Raw genomic sequence first — 17,380 nt, forward strand, 5'->3', positions numbered from 1 at the left:
TATATAAAATTTGTTTCTGTGCAGAAATGTTGCTTTCCGTGAATCAAAGGACATTTTCTGTGTAAAAACAAATCCATTTTTCAACAGAAAAAGTCCTAAATGTCCCATCTAGGATTTTCCCTGTCAGGGTTTCCTGACAGTTGAGAATCACCCCACTGTTTTAAGTATTCTTTCCACCCTATTGTAAAAATATGACCAAAATCTAAAAGCAGATGTATATAGCTAGTTGTATTCTATGACTAATGCCAGTGGAATTAGGAGTTTCTTATTATTCTTATTATACTTTTCTTATTCCTTTCCAGTTTAGCCTTCCAAAACCTGCTCCAGAGTGTTTCTTAGTGCCCAAAAGCAGTCTTTTAAGGTTCATAGGAGGTTACAAGAAGGAAGGAAGAGAATTGTTGATTCTGGTAGAAGTAGTGAGATCCAGCAGAACAATATCACTGAATTGTGACCTGCATCTGAATTAATCTCACTGTATATATTTACTTATTTACTTTTCATTTGCTTTGAAAAGTGAAATCACAACAGTTTATGGAAGTTTGAATGTGGTCCTCCATTATCCCTTTCTTTTTTTATTCTTATTCCTCTTCCTCTTCAGAAACTTGTTAAAGGAGAATGAGGGGGGAGAGATATTCCATAATATCTTTATAAAGCATTCTTCTGTGAGTCACTAGTGATAAGATATTTATCTTTTATTAGTTCAAGTATTTTAATGGCACCTCTTTAACCAGCTTCAAAACTGAGTTAAAGACAATACTGTTCAGGGAAGCATTCCCAGGCATTACATGATTGTTATCCAATGTTATTTTAATTTGTTCTCTGCTATATTTTATTGTTTGAATGTTAAGATATATTAATATGTATTATGTTTAATTATTTTTGTAGAATGTGCACCATAAGCCGGTTTATTTTATCTATTTTAATTGTTTGTATGTACAGTGCTGTATAAATTTGCAGCATTTTATAGAAGTAGAAGCAGAAGTAGAAAAAGTAAAAATACAAGATTTTCCAAACAGTGTCAAGTCCTTTTAAACTCTCTTTGGCCTGTTACAGACAGCCAAAATAAAGCTGCTTCAAGTCACAGTGGAGGTATGGTGTTTCAATGATGCATGCGTCCTTAAGAGTCCAGAAGTCGCACCAAAGCCACACTCCAGCCCTAAGGACTGGAGCGTGGCTTTGGTGTGGCTTCTGGACTCTTAAGGATGCATGCATCATTGAAACACCATACCTCCACTGTGACTCGAAGCAGCTTTATTTTGGCTGTCTGTAACAGGCCTTTGTTCTTGTCACTGGATAGTGTTAAAAACTTAAAGGAGAAGAGATCCTTATCTTGGCGGCTTGATCCAGAGTTCAGTGATGCCAATTAAAAGGTATTATTTTTCCTCAAAGGACATAGCCTTCCAAAATGTGAGGTAGTTAGTACTGTGGGACCTTCCTATCCTGTTTCCCATATAATACGATATTAAGCTTCCAGCTAATATTTTGATACCTCATGATTGTGAAAATCACATTTCTTTTCTTCCTCTATCACACTGCATATCAGCATATGATACAAACACTGTACAGTTTATAATAAATATATCCCACTAGCCATACATGATGGTGCAGGAGGAATGCTTTTAATTTTCATGAAAATTAATAAAAAATCACAAATTTCTTCACCAATGATATAGAGGATGAGGCTTGTTTAAAAGAAAAACTGAATCTGGGAGAAAGAGAAATTGACAGATTTCATCATCCCCACCCCTAGCTTGTCAGGACCAGTAGCAAGCAGAACACGATTAAGGTTAGTGAATTCTGCTCAGCTGTCCAAAAGTCATTAGCTGTTGACATTTGCTGAACAACCAAGGTAAATGGAAGTGCTTCATTCATTGCTGAAAGAAGATCCTTATCCTGAAGGGCTTCTCTGTCTTGTAGTGGGCAACCCTTTTCCATGCAAACCTCCTGCTCCTGGGGTATCATTTTCTCCAATCTGGAGCCAGCTCTGCTCCTGCCACCCATATACTCTGCTAGCGATGTAACAATCCTCTTGTTTTGATTTCTTTGTTCTGCAATAACAGAACAATGTTAAGTATCTGGTATGATTCACCAGGTTGTTCAGACCTCTTCTAAGAAATATGAATCCTATTACAATAATGTAAGAACTCTTCACAATCAGTTTGAGTCTTCCAAAAGAACTTGACAGGCTAAATCTGATTGTTCATCCCAGCTAGAATAGACTTCTGATGGCAGTTGCTTAAGGATAAGTCTGTTATATAAATCCCATTGTTTTAATAGGTCTTTTAAAAAAAGGTAAAGATTTTCCTTTTGACAAGGTTGTCAAGTCGTGTCTATAGGGGGTGGTGCTCATCTCTTTTACTAAGCCAAAGGAACCAGCATTGTCAAAGATGACTTTGTGGTCATGTGGCTAGCATGACTTCATGGAATGCTGTTACCCTCCCAATGAAATGGTACCTACTTGCACTTTTACATGCTTTTGAATTGCTTGGTTGGCAAAAGCTGGGACTAGTGACACTGCTGATCTTGCAATCATCAGAGTCAGTGTCTTAACCACTGACCCACTGTATCTCTTACTAGGCCGACTTAACAGATCTACTCTAGTTGAAAACAGCTCCCAACATACAGCTCCCAACTAAGACCACTCAGATGTATCGATGAGTTGCAACTTAGTCTGGACAATCATGATACCCTCTCAAAGATTTGTTGTGTAGGCATTTACAAGCCTTCAAACCTCACTTACAGGAGGACACAAAATACATGAGGACATGAATACAAAGCCTTGCCAGAAACCCTGATGCCAACTCTGCTCACACATCTGTTCAAGAAATGTCATCACAGGATCTAATGACATCACCCACAATATTAGAGGGACCTTCACTTATTCATCTTCCAATATGATTCATGCCATACTACATCAGCGATGCCATTCAAAACTCTTATTGGGCAGGCTGTGGCATGTGCCAGAGGAGGTGATATGATAGCCCTGTTTAAATACTTAAAGGTATGTCATATTGAGGAGGGAGCAAACTTGTTTTCTGCTGCTCCAGAGACGAGGACCCGGAACAATGGATGCACGCTCCAGGAAAAGAGATTCCTGACAGTAAGGGCTGTTCAACAGTGGAACAAACTCCCTCGGAGTGTAGTGGAGTCTTCCTCCTTGGAGGTCTTTAAAAGAGGCTGGATGGTCATCAGTCGGGGATGCTTTGATTGAGATTTCCTGCATGGCAGAGGGTTGGACTGGATGGCCCTTGTGGTCTCTTCCAACTCTATGATTCTATGACAAATGGACATAAATCAGACATTAGGAATGGGAATACACAAAACCTGGTTGCAGAATACTTCAATCCTTCCATCTCAGACCTCAGAACAGGGGTCTGTGAACAAAAACAACAACACCCACTACAAACTGTAGTCAATCAACAGTGGGTCGAACAGAGACAATGGTTTCCTGGCACATTATACATATTATAACAATAGCTAAACCTCAGCCTCATGGGGACTCTCTTGGTCAGTTCATTGTGTCTTTTTCTGGGTTCCTCCACTATATCCCAATACTCATTCATATGGTTATCCACTCACATTGACTTTAGGCAACATCCTTCCTCCTGCCTTGTTACCCAATGATCATAGTTAAAACTGAACTTGTCACCTCATCTCCACATCCACAAAGTTTTGAATTTCAATTTCCACTTCACCACATGCATCTGAGGAAATAAACACAAGTCTATGAAAGCTCATGCCACTGACTTCTCTCTTTCAGTTAGACTCAAAGGTTCTACAAGTTCCCTTTCCATGCTGTTTTTTCAGATTAACATGGCTATGGCTATGAATTCTACCACCAACAAAAGAGATGCATAATGTAAGCTATAAACTACAAGTAGTAAAATGAGCTTTATAAGAAAATTGGTGTGTTACTTTATAATAATATAATAATATTTTTTTTATTTATATACCGCCCTGTGACGAACCAATCTGGGCGGTTTACAACATTAAAATAACATACAGCATAAAAACAATATATTTCCCTCCCCCCTTAAAAAGTTATTAAATAACATTTCTAATTTAAAACCACAATAACTAGTTAAAATAATAATAAATTAAACAAAATAATACCAACCAACAAACCACTGCAACTTCAGTTCTAAAGAAAAGAAAAGGGGGCTTTGGAGACATTACTGAGGAGTGGGGAGATCCTGAGGCCAGGATATTTCAGTCTGGGAAGGCCTGCCTGAAGAGATCCGTCTTGACAGCCTTTTTGAAGCTGTCCAAAGATGTTAATTGACGGATCTCATCCGGCAGGTCGTTCCAGAGCCTGGGGGCGACAGCAAAAAAAGCCCTCCGGGAGGTCGCCACAAGCCTCGATTTTTGAGGCTGCAACAAGTTCCTCCCAGAGGACCGGAGGGCGCGGGGAGGATTGTATGGGAAGAGGCGGTCTCTGAGATAGCTTGGACCCAAGCCATTTAGGGCTTTAAAGGTAATAACCAACACCTTGTACTGGGCCTGGAAACCAATAGGCAGCCAGTGGAGGGACCTCAAAACCGGAGTGATATGGTCCCTTCTGGATGCTCCTGACACAAGCCTGGCTGCCATGTTTTGAACCAGCTGTAGTTTCCAAACCAGGCACAAGGGTAGCCCCATGTAGAGCGCATTACAGAAGTCAAGGCGTGAGGTTACCAGCACGTGCACAACAGTCTCAAGATCCCTTACTTCCAGAAAAGGGCGCAGCTGGTGTATCAGCCGAAGCTAATAACAGGTGCTCCTGACGGTCGCATTCACCTGATCTGTCATCAGGAGCTTTCATCACCAATGACTTGTACCAGGGAAACAAGGTAAAGAATAACATTTAAAGGGGAAACAATCCAGGTTTGAACAAATGACTTTCATGGAAACCGAACTGGAATATGATAAAGAACCTTATCGCACACGAAATTTTAAACGTTTTGGGGACTGAAGGAGGATGCTCGTGTGTGCTCGTGTCCGGCAGAAAACGGAGTTTATCACACACAAAGATGTCCTCCAACAGTCCCTGTTCCGTCCCCCGGTGCACACCTGTTCCCATCCAGTCCTGACGGGCACCGGGAGACAGAACAGGAACTGTTGGAGGACGTCTTCATGTGCGATAAACTCCGTTTTCTGCCGGATGCACGTGCACACGAGCGTCCTCCTTCAGTCCCCAAAATGTTTAAAATTGTGTGTGTGATAAGGTCCAAAGCTAAATACACTGCAGGCCATGTCCCAGGTAAAATATCTATAGTGCTGTACAAATCATTTATGTAACTCAAGAAAATATCTCCTAGATTCATTGGAGGAATGATCAACTTATGCCATTCTTTCCCTCCTTTTCAACAATCTCCTTATATACAAACGTATTAAAGTTCAAGTGGCAACAGTATAAATTTTCAAGCTGAGTAGAGGCAAACAAAACAGATGTACTGAAGCAACCTACTGATTCAGCAGTGAGAACAAACACGCACCAGGGATGGATGCCATCAGGCTTAGCAAATCCCTGGGAGTTAGTTTCTTTCTTTTAAAAAAATAATACTGACATCTGATCACCTCAAATGCTAAACACAGGTGTGAGAATTCTCTTGTGTTTGACACTTGGTTGAACACAGCCTGTGATAATTAACTCCAAATCAGTGTGTCTAGCTCCACTCAAACCATACTTTGCTCTTCTACTTTTCAGATGGCACAGCAGTGCTATACAACGGATAATTATACATTTTTCTCTTCAGGAAAATGTGGTCTGCCTGCTTTCATTTTTAGTCCTTGGATCTGCTTTCCCCTCATTTTAACCATGTAAAGGGAAGAAACTACAATGAAGGCTTGAGTGTGTGAGAATAAAATAGCAAGTATTTGTTTTTAGTTTGAAATACTGCATTGTGGTTGCAGTTATATGATTAAGTTTGTAAGGATTGAAAGAGCAAACTGCGTGCAAAAATGCACATTGTAGCATACACAAGATTACTGCCAAAAACACTATGGTGCTGTCGGCCTACCATTATCGCAACCAAATGATGCCAGGGAACCTTTTCACACTATATTGTTGTTGTTATTGTTGTTGTAATAATAATAATACCTTTCTCCCAAAATTGGGACTCAGAGTGGCTTACATTTTTTTTAAAAAAATCAATAACTAAAAATTATATATATATATAAATTGTAATCTATGATTCTACATTAACTTTCATGGCAACCCCTTCCAGAATCATGGGATTTTCAATTGAGGGAAGAGTATTTGGAATTCTCATCCAGAGAGCTCTAGTGCCCCATCAAACTACAAACCGTAGGATTCCACAGAACACAGCCATAGCAGTTGGAGTGGATTATAGCACTGTATTACTATTGTGCTGTGTGAAAGGCCCATTATGTTTTGCATTTTGCTTCCCCACTGCATAACATCACAGTTGCTAATGGTCAGGAAACATGAAGCACTGAGACATGAATTATTACTACACATGTCCATGGGGACAGAAAGAACTTGACATCAGGATGCTTTTTTTAATGCCATCCTGTTATGTATTATTTGTCCATTATGTTTGTATTTCCACTGCAGAGGCAGTGATGTGCTCAGAGTTCCTATGGGTATTAATTATTGTTATTATTTGAATGGGCCTTCCGACTGAAAATCATATTGATAGTTTTACACATCAGGAATCTTTTCCAGCTTTTTTCAGTGAGGGAAAGACATTTTCAGACAGAAGCTTGCTCTCAAACAAGTAGTCTGCTTTATACATTCTGAAATTGTACCATCCTGTGAGAGGACTGTAGCATGTGAGTGGTCACACAGTATGAGTTTTCATCAAACCCAAGAATTTACAAGGTTATTTCAGATTATGGCAACACATCCAAGACCTTGAAATCACTTTGTCCTGCTTTCATTGATTTGCAGGTAGCTACCTGGATGACTAATAACTTTTACTAACGCTGTTGAAAATTACATAGGCCTCATACTTCATACTGCAAACAGCTCACCATCTGGGATCAAGAACATATTTCACCCTGTGAGGAAAAACAACACAATTAGATTTCATGTTATGGATTCATTCTTCCTCTCCAGTACCTGATGTTGACCAAAAAATGATGCAGACTAGGGGTGTAAATGGTTTATTATTCAATTCTGGTGTGTCTAATTTTGGTCTAATGCAATGATCACTAAGGAACTGAGATGAAAATTTAGCTGGTATGTGCTCAGTTTGCTATAATCAACAGCAACTATGATTAATGTCCAAATACTACAAGTAACATTACATCATTGTTATTGCCCTTAGTGCTCAGAATAACGTTCTCTTAATGACTGATCTCTCTTTGTTTTCCCCTCCTCTTCAGAATCTTCATTTTAGAGGATGGCAGTCTGAAAATATATAATGTTACCAAATCAGATGCAGGTGTATACACGTGCATCGCAATGAATCAATTTGGAGTTGCAAGGAACTCTGGAAACCTGATTGTGAAAGGTACTTTATTGTCTTCATTTGTGCTTTATGCATATTGGAAATGCACATGCATATTTGATTAACCATGCTGAGATGTCAGAGAGTATAATAATATTGTCTGAGGTATGGTTTGAACCAGATCTTCTTCCTGGAACAGGGCTGCTGAGATGCCGTTGGCAAACCAGAGGGTGCCAGGCCAAGCTGCAGGTGGTGTCTGTGCTTTGATATTATTCTTAGATATTGAGACTAACAACAAATACAAACTCAGTTTTCAACTCTAAATCAGTACATTTCAAGTAAGTTGCAGTGTTTTCTAGTGGGGGATAAAGGATACAGAAGAACAGGGGACATGCATTTCCCTATTCACTTTTGGAAATGAATTTGATATGTAAATACAAATTTCTGATTTTTTAAAAATTTGTCTAGTAAAAGCAGTTGTTTTGTTCAGCAACATACTGGGAAAATTACCCCATATCTTACATTCCTATAGTTAAGACATCTTTCTCGGGAAAAATTGTAGTGTAATATATCACTGTTGTCTATTGTCTGTTGTCTATCATCACAGTTGCTACTGGTCAGGAAACATGAAGCACTGAGACATGAATTATTACTACACATGTCCATGGGGAGGGAAAGAACTTGATGTCAAGATGCTTTTTAAAAATCATCATCATCATCATCATAATGACATCCTATTATGCATTATTTGCCCATTATGTTTGTACTTCCAGGGCAGAAGCAGTGATGTGCTATAAAAACCTATGCTGCTTCTTATTATTCTTATTGTTATTATTTGATTTCAGAATAATGGTGACCCTAAAGTAACCCTTAGAGGTTTTCTGGGCAAAATTTCTTCAAAGGAGGATTGTCATTGCCTTCCTCTGAAACCCCAGTGGGATTCCATGCTGGACAGGGATTTGAACCCTATTATCCAGAGTTGTAATCCAACCCACTGAATGAATATGACATCAATATTCAAATGACTATATCAACAACCTATTTTAGAACAACATGTAAGATTCAAAAGTTCAGTCAGTAAAAGTCACAGTATATCAGATGTTAATACATATCAATTTTTATATGCCAAACTCAAATGTGATCAAACAGGGTACACTTAGATATTAATAAGCCACATAGTACTTTTCCATATTGTTTTACAAAAATGTGAGCTATTGCAGTATAGCATCTTGGGTTTTGTCGAGATTTTCTGCAACCATTTATTGCATCACTTCAGTAGGGCTGTTTGTAGCATTTTTTGCATCTGCCCAAGGGCTCCTCAAGGCTTTTAAAAATTGGATTATGGTTTGCTGAGATACTCCTATGGGTTAAAAGGCACATTTTCTCTTCTGATTTTGTTTTAAGTGGTTTTAGTGTTATAGTGCAAAGGTGTCATTTCACTGATGAACTACAGCTTTGCACTATATCTCTAAAGAGTAATATAAAAATAATAAAAGAAAAGAGAAGGGGACGTATTTTTTCAATATATTTCAGAATTCAAAATAAACTCACTTGAGAGTGGGAATAAAATATTGCAGCTGGTGATGGAAATTGCCAAAAAATAGTCTAGGACAACAGACACATTGTTTGATTTTTAAAGCAACAGCAACAACAACAACAAAAGAAGAAAAACAAGGAATATCAGAACATCACAGCACATTTCTCCTTTCTGTAAAATCCCATAATTGCATCCAGATCCATCAAAGTGCCAAATATAAGGAGTGCCAGCCATACATCTTACTGCCAGTCTGAAAATTGTTAGATGCCCATTGATATTTATGTAAGGTTAATATCTCCAATAATAATAATAATAATAATAATAATAATAATAATAATAAATTTATTTCTATTTCCCGCCTCTCCCTGCGGATCGAGGCGGGACCACAGCAGTATCAACAATACAAATTACAAAGTGCACTGGTTTTGAAAAATGGACTTTAAAAAAAAAGTGAACAGTAAAGTTGAGGGCTGAAACCCATTTAGAAGCCAGATTACAGCTCCTGCAGGATCCTAATAATGGTGGTGTAGTGGTTAAATGCCTGTACTGCAGCCACTCACTCACAAACCACAAGGTTGTGAGTTCAATACCAGCTAGAGGCTCAGGGTCCACTCAGCCTGGCATCCTTGCGAGGTTGCTAAAATGTGTATCCAGCTTGCTTAGGGCAATTAGCTTACACATTGTAAACCACTTAGGGAATGTTTAAGTGCACTGATAAATGGTATAAAAATGTATTTGGTATTGCTAACAGAGGGAAACTCACATTTTAAAAGTATTAGGAAAAGAGTGGTCCAAGGAGCTTGGTAGAAGCCAAACCCAGAGTCATATTTTGCCCACCTCCACTATAAGGCAACCACTAATATTTTGTGGGACTAAACTACAAAGTTACAGAATGCCACTAATAACATATTTTCTCCTTTCTCACAAGATTCCAAAACATTTTTTCACTACAAATCCTGGGATTTGTAATTTGGTGCGACACCAGAGCTCTCTAATAGACAGGGCTAAATATCTCACAAAATGACAAATTCCAGAATTCCATAGCATTGAACCATAGCAATTAAAGTGCTGTCAAACTACATTAATTCTACAATGTAGATGCAGCCTAAGAGACAGTAACTGCTCAAACGTCACTCAGTGTGTTCCCTTGCTGTGTGGAGATTCAGTTTAGCTGCAGTTTCTTAGCCTGCTCACAACTATATTATACCTGCTCTAAAACAAGTTACATTAAAAACAACTGCTAAGGGCATTGAGCCCCATGTTTGCACAAAGAATCCCTGTCTATTGTGGCTTTCCCATTCACCTCTGCAAAGGCAACAGCTCTGAAATGCTGTTTCAGTGCATCTTCATAGCTGCCAACCCCACTAAATTGAACAAAGTCCATTAAAATGGAAGGGTACCATCATACACTGGAACACACCCTTTCAGTCAAGGATGGAAATCCATGTTTTCCTCTAAATGTGGTTGGACTGAAACATCCTGGATATCTCATCAATGATGAAAAATGCTGGGAGTTGAAGTCCAACCGCATATAGAAGCTGTATGATTCCTACCTGTGATTTAGATTAAGTTCCCTTCCCCACTTGCTGCTTTCCCTTACAGATAGCAAGCATGCTTATTGCTATACTGTCTGATGGAACATTGCCAGCACAGTGCAGTATGTGGCATCCCTGGATAGCGTTTTGTGAAATACTTTCTATCCTGCATGCAGAAAGTGTACTCATCCAAGAACTTTGCACTAGGCCTGTGTGTGAAATCTGGCTGCAGATAGGCTTAAATATATCCTGTCATCCTTTCATGGCAGGTCTGCCTGAAGTGGGTGGGTGGGAGGGAGGGAATCTTCCATAGCTGCCAGTTAATAGAGATTTTCATGTAGCTCAAGAGATAGAAGCATGTGTTTTGGTTCTTAAGGGCTTGGGTTAAATCCCCAGTGATAAACCTATGAAGAGGTTATTCAAGTGCCAGCAAACCCAGATGTGTGTAGGGGAACAGTTAAACAATTCTTTTCCTTCCTGCCTTTCCAGCAATATGATCTTGTTTGGCATTTTAAAATAATTGGTTTTCTACATGGAAATCTCTACATTCTGATATTGAATTGCAACAATAAGTGATGAGGGATAGATTTTTAAGGACAAATTACTCTAAAAGTAATCATCAGCCTTATACATAATGGTTGATGCTAGATAATGTTAACAACGGTGGCATTTTTGAGAAAAACTGAGTGCCCAATATAGCGTGCGTGTGTGTGTTTCCCTTCTGCTGATTAATCTTATATTTATAATGTCAGAATAATTTTATCTTCCTACCAGTGATGTTCCTCTAACCTCAGTAGTCAGGGGAATTAAATTTCAAAAGGTGATTATGAAAATGGCAATTAGAAAAAAAATGCAGTGCATGTTGGAGATGTATTAAACTCTGCCTAGCAATAAGTAAAAATAATCTATGGTGCGTTACATACCGCCATAAGGGACGTCTTTAGGACGTCCCATTTTGAAAAGGGGGCGTCTCTTCCAGACGGCCCTTACCCTGTTACGGACAGAGTCTGTAACAAATGGCAGTGGCCGTTCCACACGGCCGCCACCATTTTGACGGAACGGACACTCTGAGTCCGCATGTCGCGGCCCGGAAGTGACGCTGCGAGTGTGTGCTTTGGCACTTGCGGCGTCTCTTCTGGGTTGCTGGAAGGAGCGTGATTTTCACGCTCCTTCTTTGCAGCGTTGAGGAGTTGCACGGTTTGGCTGCTGCGACTCCTCCACGCTGCAACCGGCAGCGGCCCGAGACCGCCCCTTTTGGGCAGTCTGTAACAGGCCTATGTTTGTGCTGTAGCTGAGATCAGGAGAAGGTTGTCACTAGACCCATTGACATGGGTGAGAGTAATGTTTTTTTTCTTCCACAAATCCCCCAGTTTTTCTGTCCTGCACCTAGTTGCAACCTTTGAAAATGTTATGCAGGTTAGTTATGTTATACACTAGTTAGTGCATAAGAGAGAAACAGGATGTATGCAACCCCCACACCCACCCCAAACTGGTCCTTTTCCTTGTTCTCAACATTTGTGCTTATGGAAGGTTTTATAGTGTATATAATTATTTATGAATTTGTCTGTATCAGGACTTTTTGAGACAGGATCTGTCTGCCTTATAACCCATGAGGTTTTTTTTGCAGGAAAAATAATTTTATGATGCAACATTTTAAAAGGAAATGCACACTGTTTCTTTTGGGATGAAATACTACTTTTTGCAGAGAAATTTTTTTGCAGATGGAACAGTGTATTTCCCACAATGTTTTTAAGTCCTAAAGTGCAAACAGTCGTAGAAAATTGTGCAGATGCCATCATATTCTCATACAGTGAGGAGGAAACTGTTCAATTTATTCATTCTTGTGTGTGAGAATGAACAACATGATGATTTACATGTTAGACTCTTTGTAGTTATCTATCTATTTAGGCATGCACAATGAACATGTGCACCAAAAGTTACTTATTGGATCCCAGCCAATGTTTCAAGGCCACTAGGCATTGCATTTTGCACACAGCGAGCATACATCCTAACTGTGAATACTGTGACAATTTTATTTTTAAAACGTAAACAAAAGCTTTAATTTGACAATTGCAAAATTTATTAAAAATCAAAATAACAATGTGCTATGATAATAGCAGCCTTTGCAGGGAACATTTGTTTTGGTTCCCCTCTGGAGAAGTTTTGGCTGTTCAATTATAGGCCTCATTGCTTCAGTATTATATTCAACTGAAATGTCAGGATTCCGAAAAGCATATCTAATGTGCAAATTAAGTTTATTGCTGCTCATTCAGTTGTTTATTCCTTGTGATAGAGGTCTTTATTATACCTCAAGAGCACTGAGTGCCTTGTCTCTTTTTCTCTTTGGAAACAGGGAATGCTTCATAATGCATGCCTACAGTTAGTAAGCAAGACAGATAGATAATGGGAAAGCATGCACTTTTAGGAGGCATTTAAAAAGATTTGAGATGGAAATCTTAAAGAAAACCTGATGAAGACAACAGCTTGTGTCAAGTGAAGCGAGCATCTCAGCATCACTCATAGCAGTTGATGTGAGCTGGACAGACTTATAGATCCAGAGACACCTAGCATCAGCCTTCTATAAAACATGCATTTTTATTTTGTTAAGACTGCAAGAATGCACAGTTAGGCTCTATGTAATGCATGGCTGAACTGCTTAACAAAGCAGAACAATAGATCCAAATGGAGCAACAGGTTGTAGCATATTGCAGTGTTCATGCCTCCATGCAGGGGTGCAACTAGAGTGGTAGTCTCAACTTGAATTGTCCTCCCTTTCACTAATAATAATAATAATAATAATAATAATAATAATGCTCTCTTATCAAATCAGAGGTCATACTGCAACTGTTACAAGGCCTCATTACAAAGAAATATGATTTCCAAGTTTTTCTGAACCCAATACAGGACAATGCTCCTTGTTAACTATCCAACACAAGATTAGGTACACATGAGGCAGGCGTGTGTCAAACCTCTTGAGAGGAGGACCATTGCTGAGAATTCCAGGCTCCTGTGAAATCTGAGATCTTGCAAGAACCTGAAATCTTGCCAGTGGTCTTCCTCATGAGTTTTGAGGCACACCTTGTATAAGCCTGCCCAACATGCTCTTCTCACCTGTAAAGCTGAGTGTAGAATGAATTGGCAGCAGGCATGCTTTCAACACATACCCCTTCTGAGGTCATTTTGCTGCATACTGAATTTCTGGGGTCAGTCTGTTGTCAGCAAAGCTCTTTATCAAATCAGGAGCACACAAGCCCATTCTGGTACACAGTAAAATTGCTTCAGATCAAGATCTCTTCATTCCAAGTGGATCTGGTTCCACTGTACTTACTCTTGCCTCTGCAAGCAACTGAGAGTGAAGAATCTGAAGCACAACTTGGGGCTGCTCTATTTCACTGGGTGGAGAAGAGGAAGATTTGTGCCATGCCACCCACAATTCCTGCAGAGGGATCCCCAACATTTGCTACACAAGGCTATTTTGCTAGATGTCATTATGTGCATCCCTACTTTCCAAAAATCAGTAATACTAGCTTTGGGACATATTGTATGGACCTAATACAAAGGTGCGTTACAGACATGCCGAAGGGGCGTATTAGGGTTAGGAAAGGGCGTAGTAGGGTTGAGAAGGCGCATCACTTCTGGACGCCCCTCAACCCTAATACGGACTGAGTCCATGCAAAATGGCAGCGCCCGTCCACATGGGGGCTGCCATCTTGACGTAGTGGACGCATTGCGTCCACATGTCACATGGCGCAAATGACGCCACAAGTGCACCATTGATGCCTCGTGGCATCATAACCACACTGCCAAGAGAAGCACCATTTTGGGGCTTCTTTTTGCAGCGTGGAGGAGCTGCACGGTTTGTATGCTGGGGCTCCTCCACGCTGCAAATGACGGCGGTGGCAGACCGCCCGTTTTGGGCGGTCTGTAATGCACCAAAGGTGGACTTCAAACTCTCACATATGGGACATTTCATAGAAAAGGGGCCATGTGAGAACCCTACCAGAAAATAACATCTATGTAGGAACATGCACAAAAGACATAGATGGAATATTGCATCTCATTATTTATGGTTGATGGTTTTTTACTGCTTGTAGTAGAGTTGTCAGAGTAAAAACAGGAGAGCACTCTTGTCCATTTAGTGGTTGTGAAGAAGAAAAAAATTCAGCAGGTGGTGTTTGTTACCTGGTTTTATGACAAGGAACAACTGCTAAAATTCCTTCTTTTGGGCAACCATTAAATACAGGAGCTCTCTTCAGTTTTCATTCTGCAAACCTAGATTGTGGTCATGTTAAGATGCTTAAAGTGTTCACAAACCCTTATTAAACAATAAAATAATCACAACCTATTAAGTATATATAAGATATATAAAGTTCAGATCTCTAAAGTTTAGTTGAGTATTTCACAGATATGTTCTAAAGATAATGAGACTTAGGCGGGCTACAGACGGGCAGGGGAAGACGTCTTGGAGGTGTATTCTGCTGAATACGGAGCCTCCAGACCGCCCACCCCGGGGGCGTGGCTCAGGAGATGGGGCTTCCACATGGGGGGCAGTGAAGACACCTCACCTGGGTCCGTTTCGGACCCGCAGGTTCCAAACCGCCGCCTCGGAGGACGCTGCAAAGAGAGAGGCAGCTTCCTCACGGGCGGCCAAAAACGGGGCTTTTTTTTTTCCTTTGCCGGCTGGTGGATGCGCAGCTGCGCAGCTGCACGCTAAGCAGCGGCGGCAGAAAGCCTATGGGCACATTTAAAGTGCCCAAGCCCCTTTAAAACTTTTTCCCCCGCTCTGCCCAAGAACAATGGTGGTCTCCTGCCAGCTGGTGATCAGCTGGTGTTGGCATCCTTGCCTGCTTGCACTTTGCCAGTGTCACCAGCATCATGGATGCCTCCTCTCCTTTGGTAGCCGCGCTCTTGCTGAATCTGCAATGCACAGCCACAGCTGTCGCCGCTGCCACCGCTGTCCCCCTGCCATCCCCCATCACCTCCCTTGTACATATGTAAATATTTACAGTTTTAGCATTTTTTATTGTTAGGAGAAAATGGCACAGGAATGTGTGTAGGGGTTCACTTTAAAGTCCAAACTTTCCAAGCAGCACATGCGTACATGTTGCTCTAGGGTTAGGGTTAGGGTTAGGGTTACGAGTCTTAAAATGCGCTGCAGCTGTGCTGCAGCTTCCACACCTGCATGGCAGCTGACGCTGCAATTAAAGCCTGACTGCAAACTGCGCATGTTCCAGGACCCCGACTCATTATGTGACGCAGCAGACACGGAGCTTTTAAATGGGCAACTTAAATTAGCGGCGTAGCAATTATGGCGTACCGGTGCAGCAGCTTACAGACGGAGCTGCGCAGCTGCGCATCAAACGGAGAAGAAGCGGAGAAAAGCAGCACCTTTTTAATGCCGCCTCTTCCCGCTTGGGGCGTGCGGGGGGCGTGTTCATGGCGGCATTCAGGTAAGGCCCGTCTGAAGGCTCTACCTTCATGACGTCATGAATACACCCCTTTTTGCCCGTCTGTATCCCGCCAGTAATTTTGTTAGCTGACAGGTAAAGTTCACACCCTTTCTTAGTGAATCATGGTCTCATATCTTCTCCCTTACTCTCTATTACACATAGAAGCTATTTATATTTCAAATGAACAGGTTGTTTGCTTTGCAACAATTAACACCATAAATCAACAGTAATCTCTACAAAAAAAAACAAAACAAAACAAAACAAAAAAACCACCACAATATACAGAAGCAATCAGAAGAAATCCACTTCACACATGCTAGTTGTGAAATCAGTTAGGGTACAAAATGTCTTCTTACATTTGCACGGTATTGCATTTCTAATTTATTTATTTTTCATGATAGGTTGTTCAACCAGCCTGTAAAAGTGATAGATTTGGGTAGGAAGATATAAAGCCTTCTAATCTGTTCCCTAGTATATTCTTAACCAGAATTTTCAGAGCTTTGCTGTTTGGTTGATTATTTTACTGTTAGCTTTAATATATTTTTTAAAAGTCTCCTCTCATCTTTTGATTCCTCCCATCTTGTCTCCTACCAAGTACCATATATTTTATGTTGTATTTATTCCTGTTGCTAGAATTGTTGTTAATGTTTATTTTCAAGAACGTGGATCTTCATTACTGGACAGTGCTTTCATCAACTTAAGCATTATTTGCTATTGACAGTGGAGTCGTGTCCAATTTATCTGGCAAACATACCTACAAAAGCAAAAAGGTGCAGGGATCAAATGTCATTGCCAGCCAAGAGCAGGTCTCAGAGGATGAGGAGGAGGATGGGGTTCCTCCAGTGCAAGAGGTAATTGAGGCTACACCAGGTGCTAATTGTGCTCTGCCAGAAGCCAGCCATGACCTCCCAGCCCCAGAGGAGGAGGCTCAGCCATGTCCTAGTGCTGGTGGGATTCCTCTGGTGGTACAGCAGCCTAGTGGTGACTCTGGGGAGGAACCAGGCTTGGAGGTTCCCTCCTTCAGGCAGCGCAAGGCTGAAAGTGCTGGCAGATGCAGATCCCAGAGAATTGCTGTGAGGTAATTAGCTAACCCGCCTAACCTGGTATGGGGGAGGGCATCCCCTATTTAGCAAGCAGAGAGACACCAACTCAATGCCAGAGTTTATTGCATGAGTTTTGGTGTGATTGCTGCCGGTACTGGCTTTGTGTATCCTGACTCCTTGTTGCCTTGACTTTGGAACGGACTGGACTCTTGTTATTTTCTGGCTGCCCTGACCCTGGACTGGACTCTTGTTACCTGCTGGCTGCTCTGACCCTGGACTGGACTGACTATCGTGATCTCTGTCCTCTTGACTTTGGCTTTGGCTTTCGGTTTGCTCTTTCTCTCAATCCCTGAAAGGTTTGTGGACTGTTTGAGCTGCTTACCTTGCTAATTACCATCCTTATCAGTGGTGTTTGTGTGTG

General features: G+C 40.8%; 1 protein-coding gene across 1 annotated transcript in view; it reads left to right on the forward strand.

The window, feature by feature from the left end:
• CNTN6 (contactin 6) overlaps positions 1-17,380 on the forward strand; it is a 316,406-nt gene that overhangs the window by 258,002 nt on the left and 41,024 nt on the right. The window contains exon 12 of the mRNA XM_089519787.1: positions 7,330-7,457. Coding sequence (XP_089375913.1) covers positions 7,330-7,457 — 128 coding nt within the window. The remainder of the gene's footprint in view (positions 1-7,329; positions 7,458-17,380) is intronic.

Source organism: Sceloporus occidentalis, unplaced genomic scaffold (assembly GCF_023333645.1).
Source record: "Sceloporus occidentalis isolate IW3139 unplaced genomic scaffold, rSceOcc1.0.p SCAF_1, whole genome shotgun sequence".
NCBI lineage: Eukaryota > Metazoa > Chordata > Lepidosauria > Squamata > Phrynosomatidae > Sceloporus > Sceloporus occidentalis.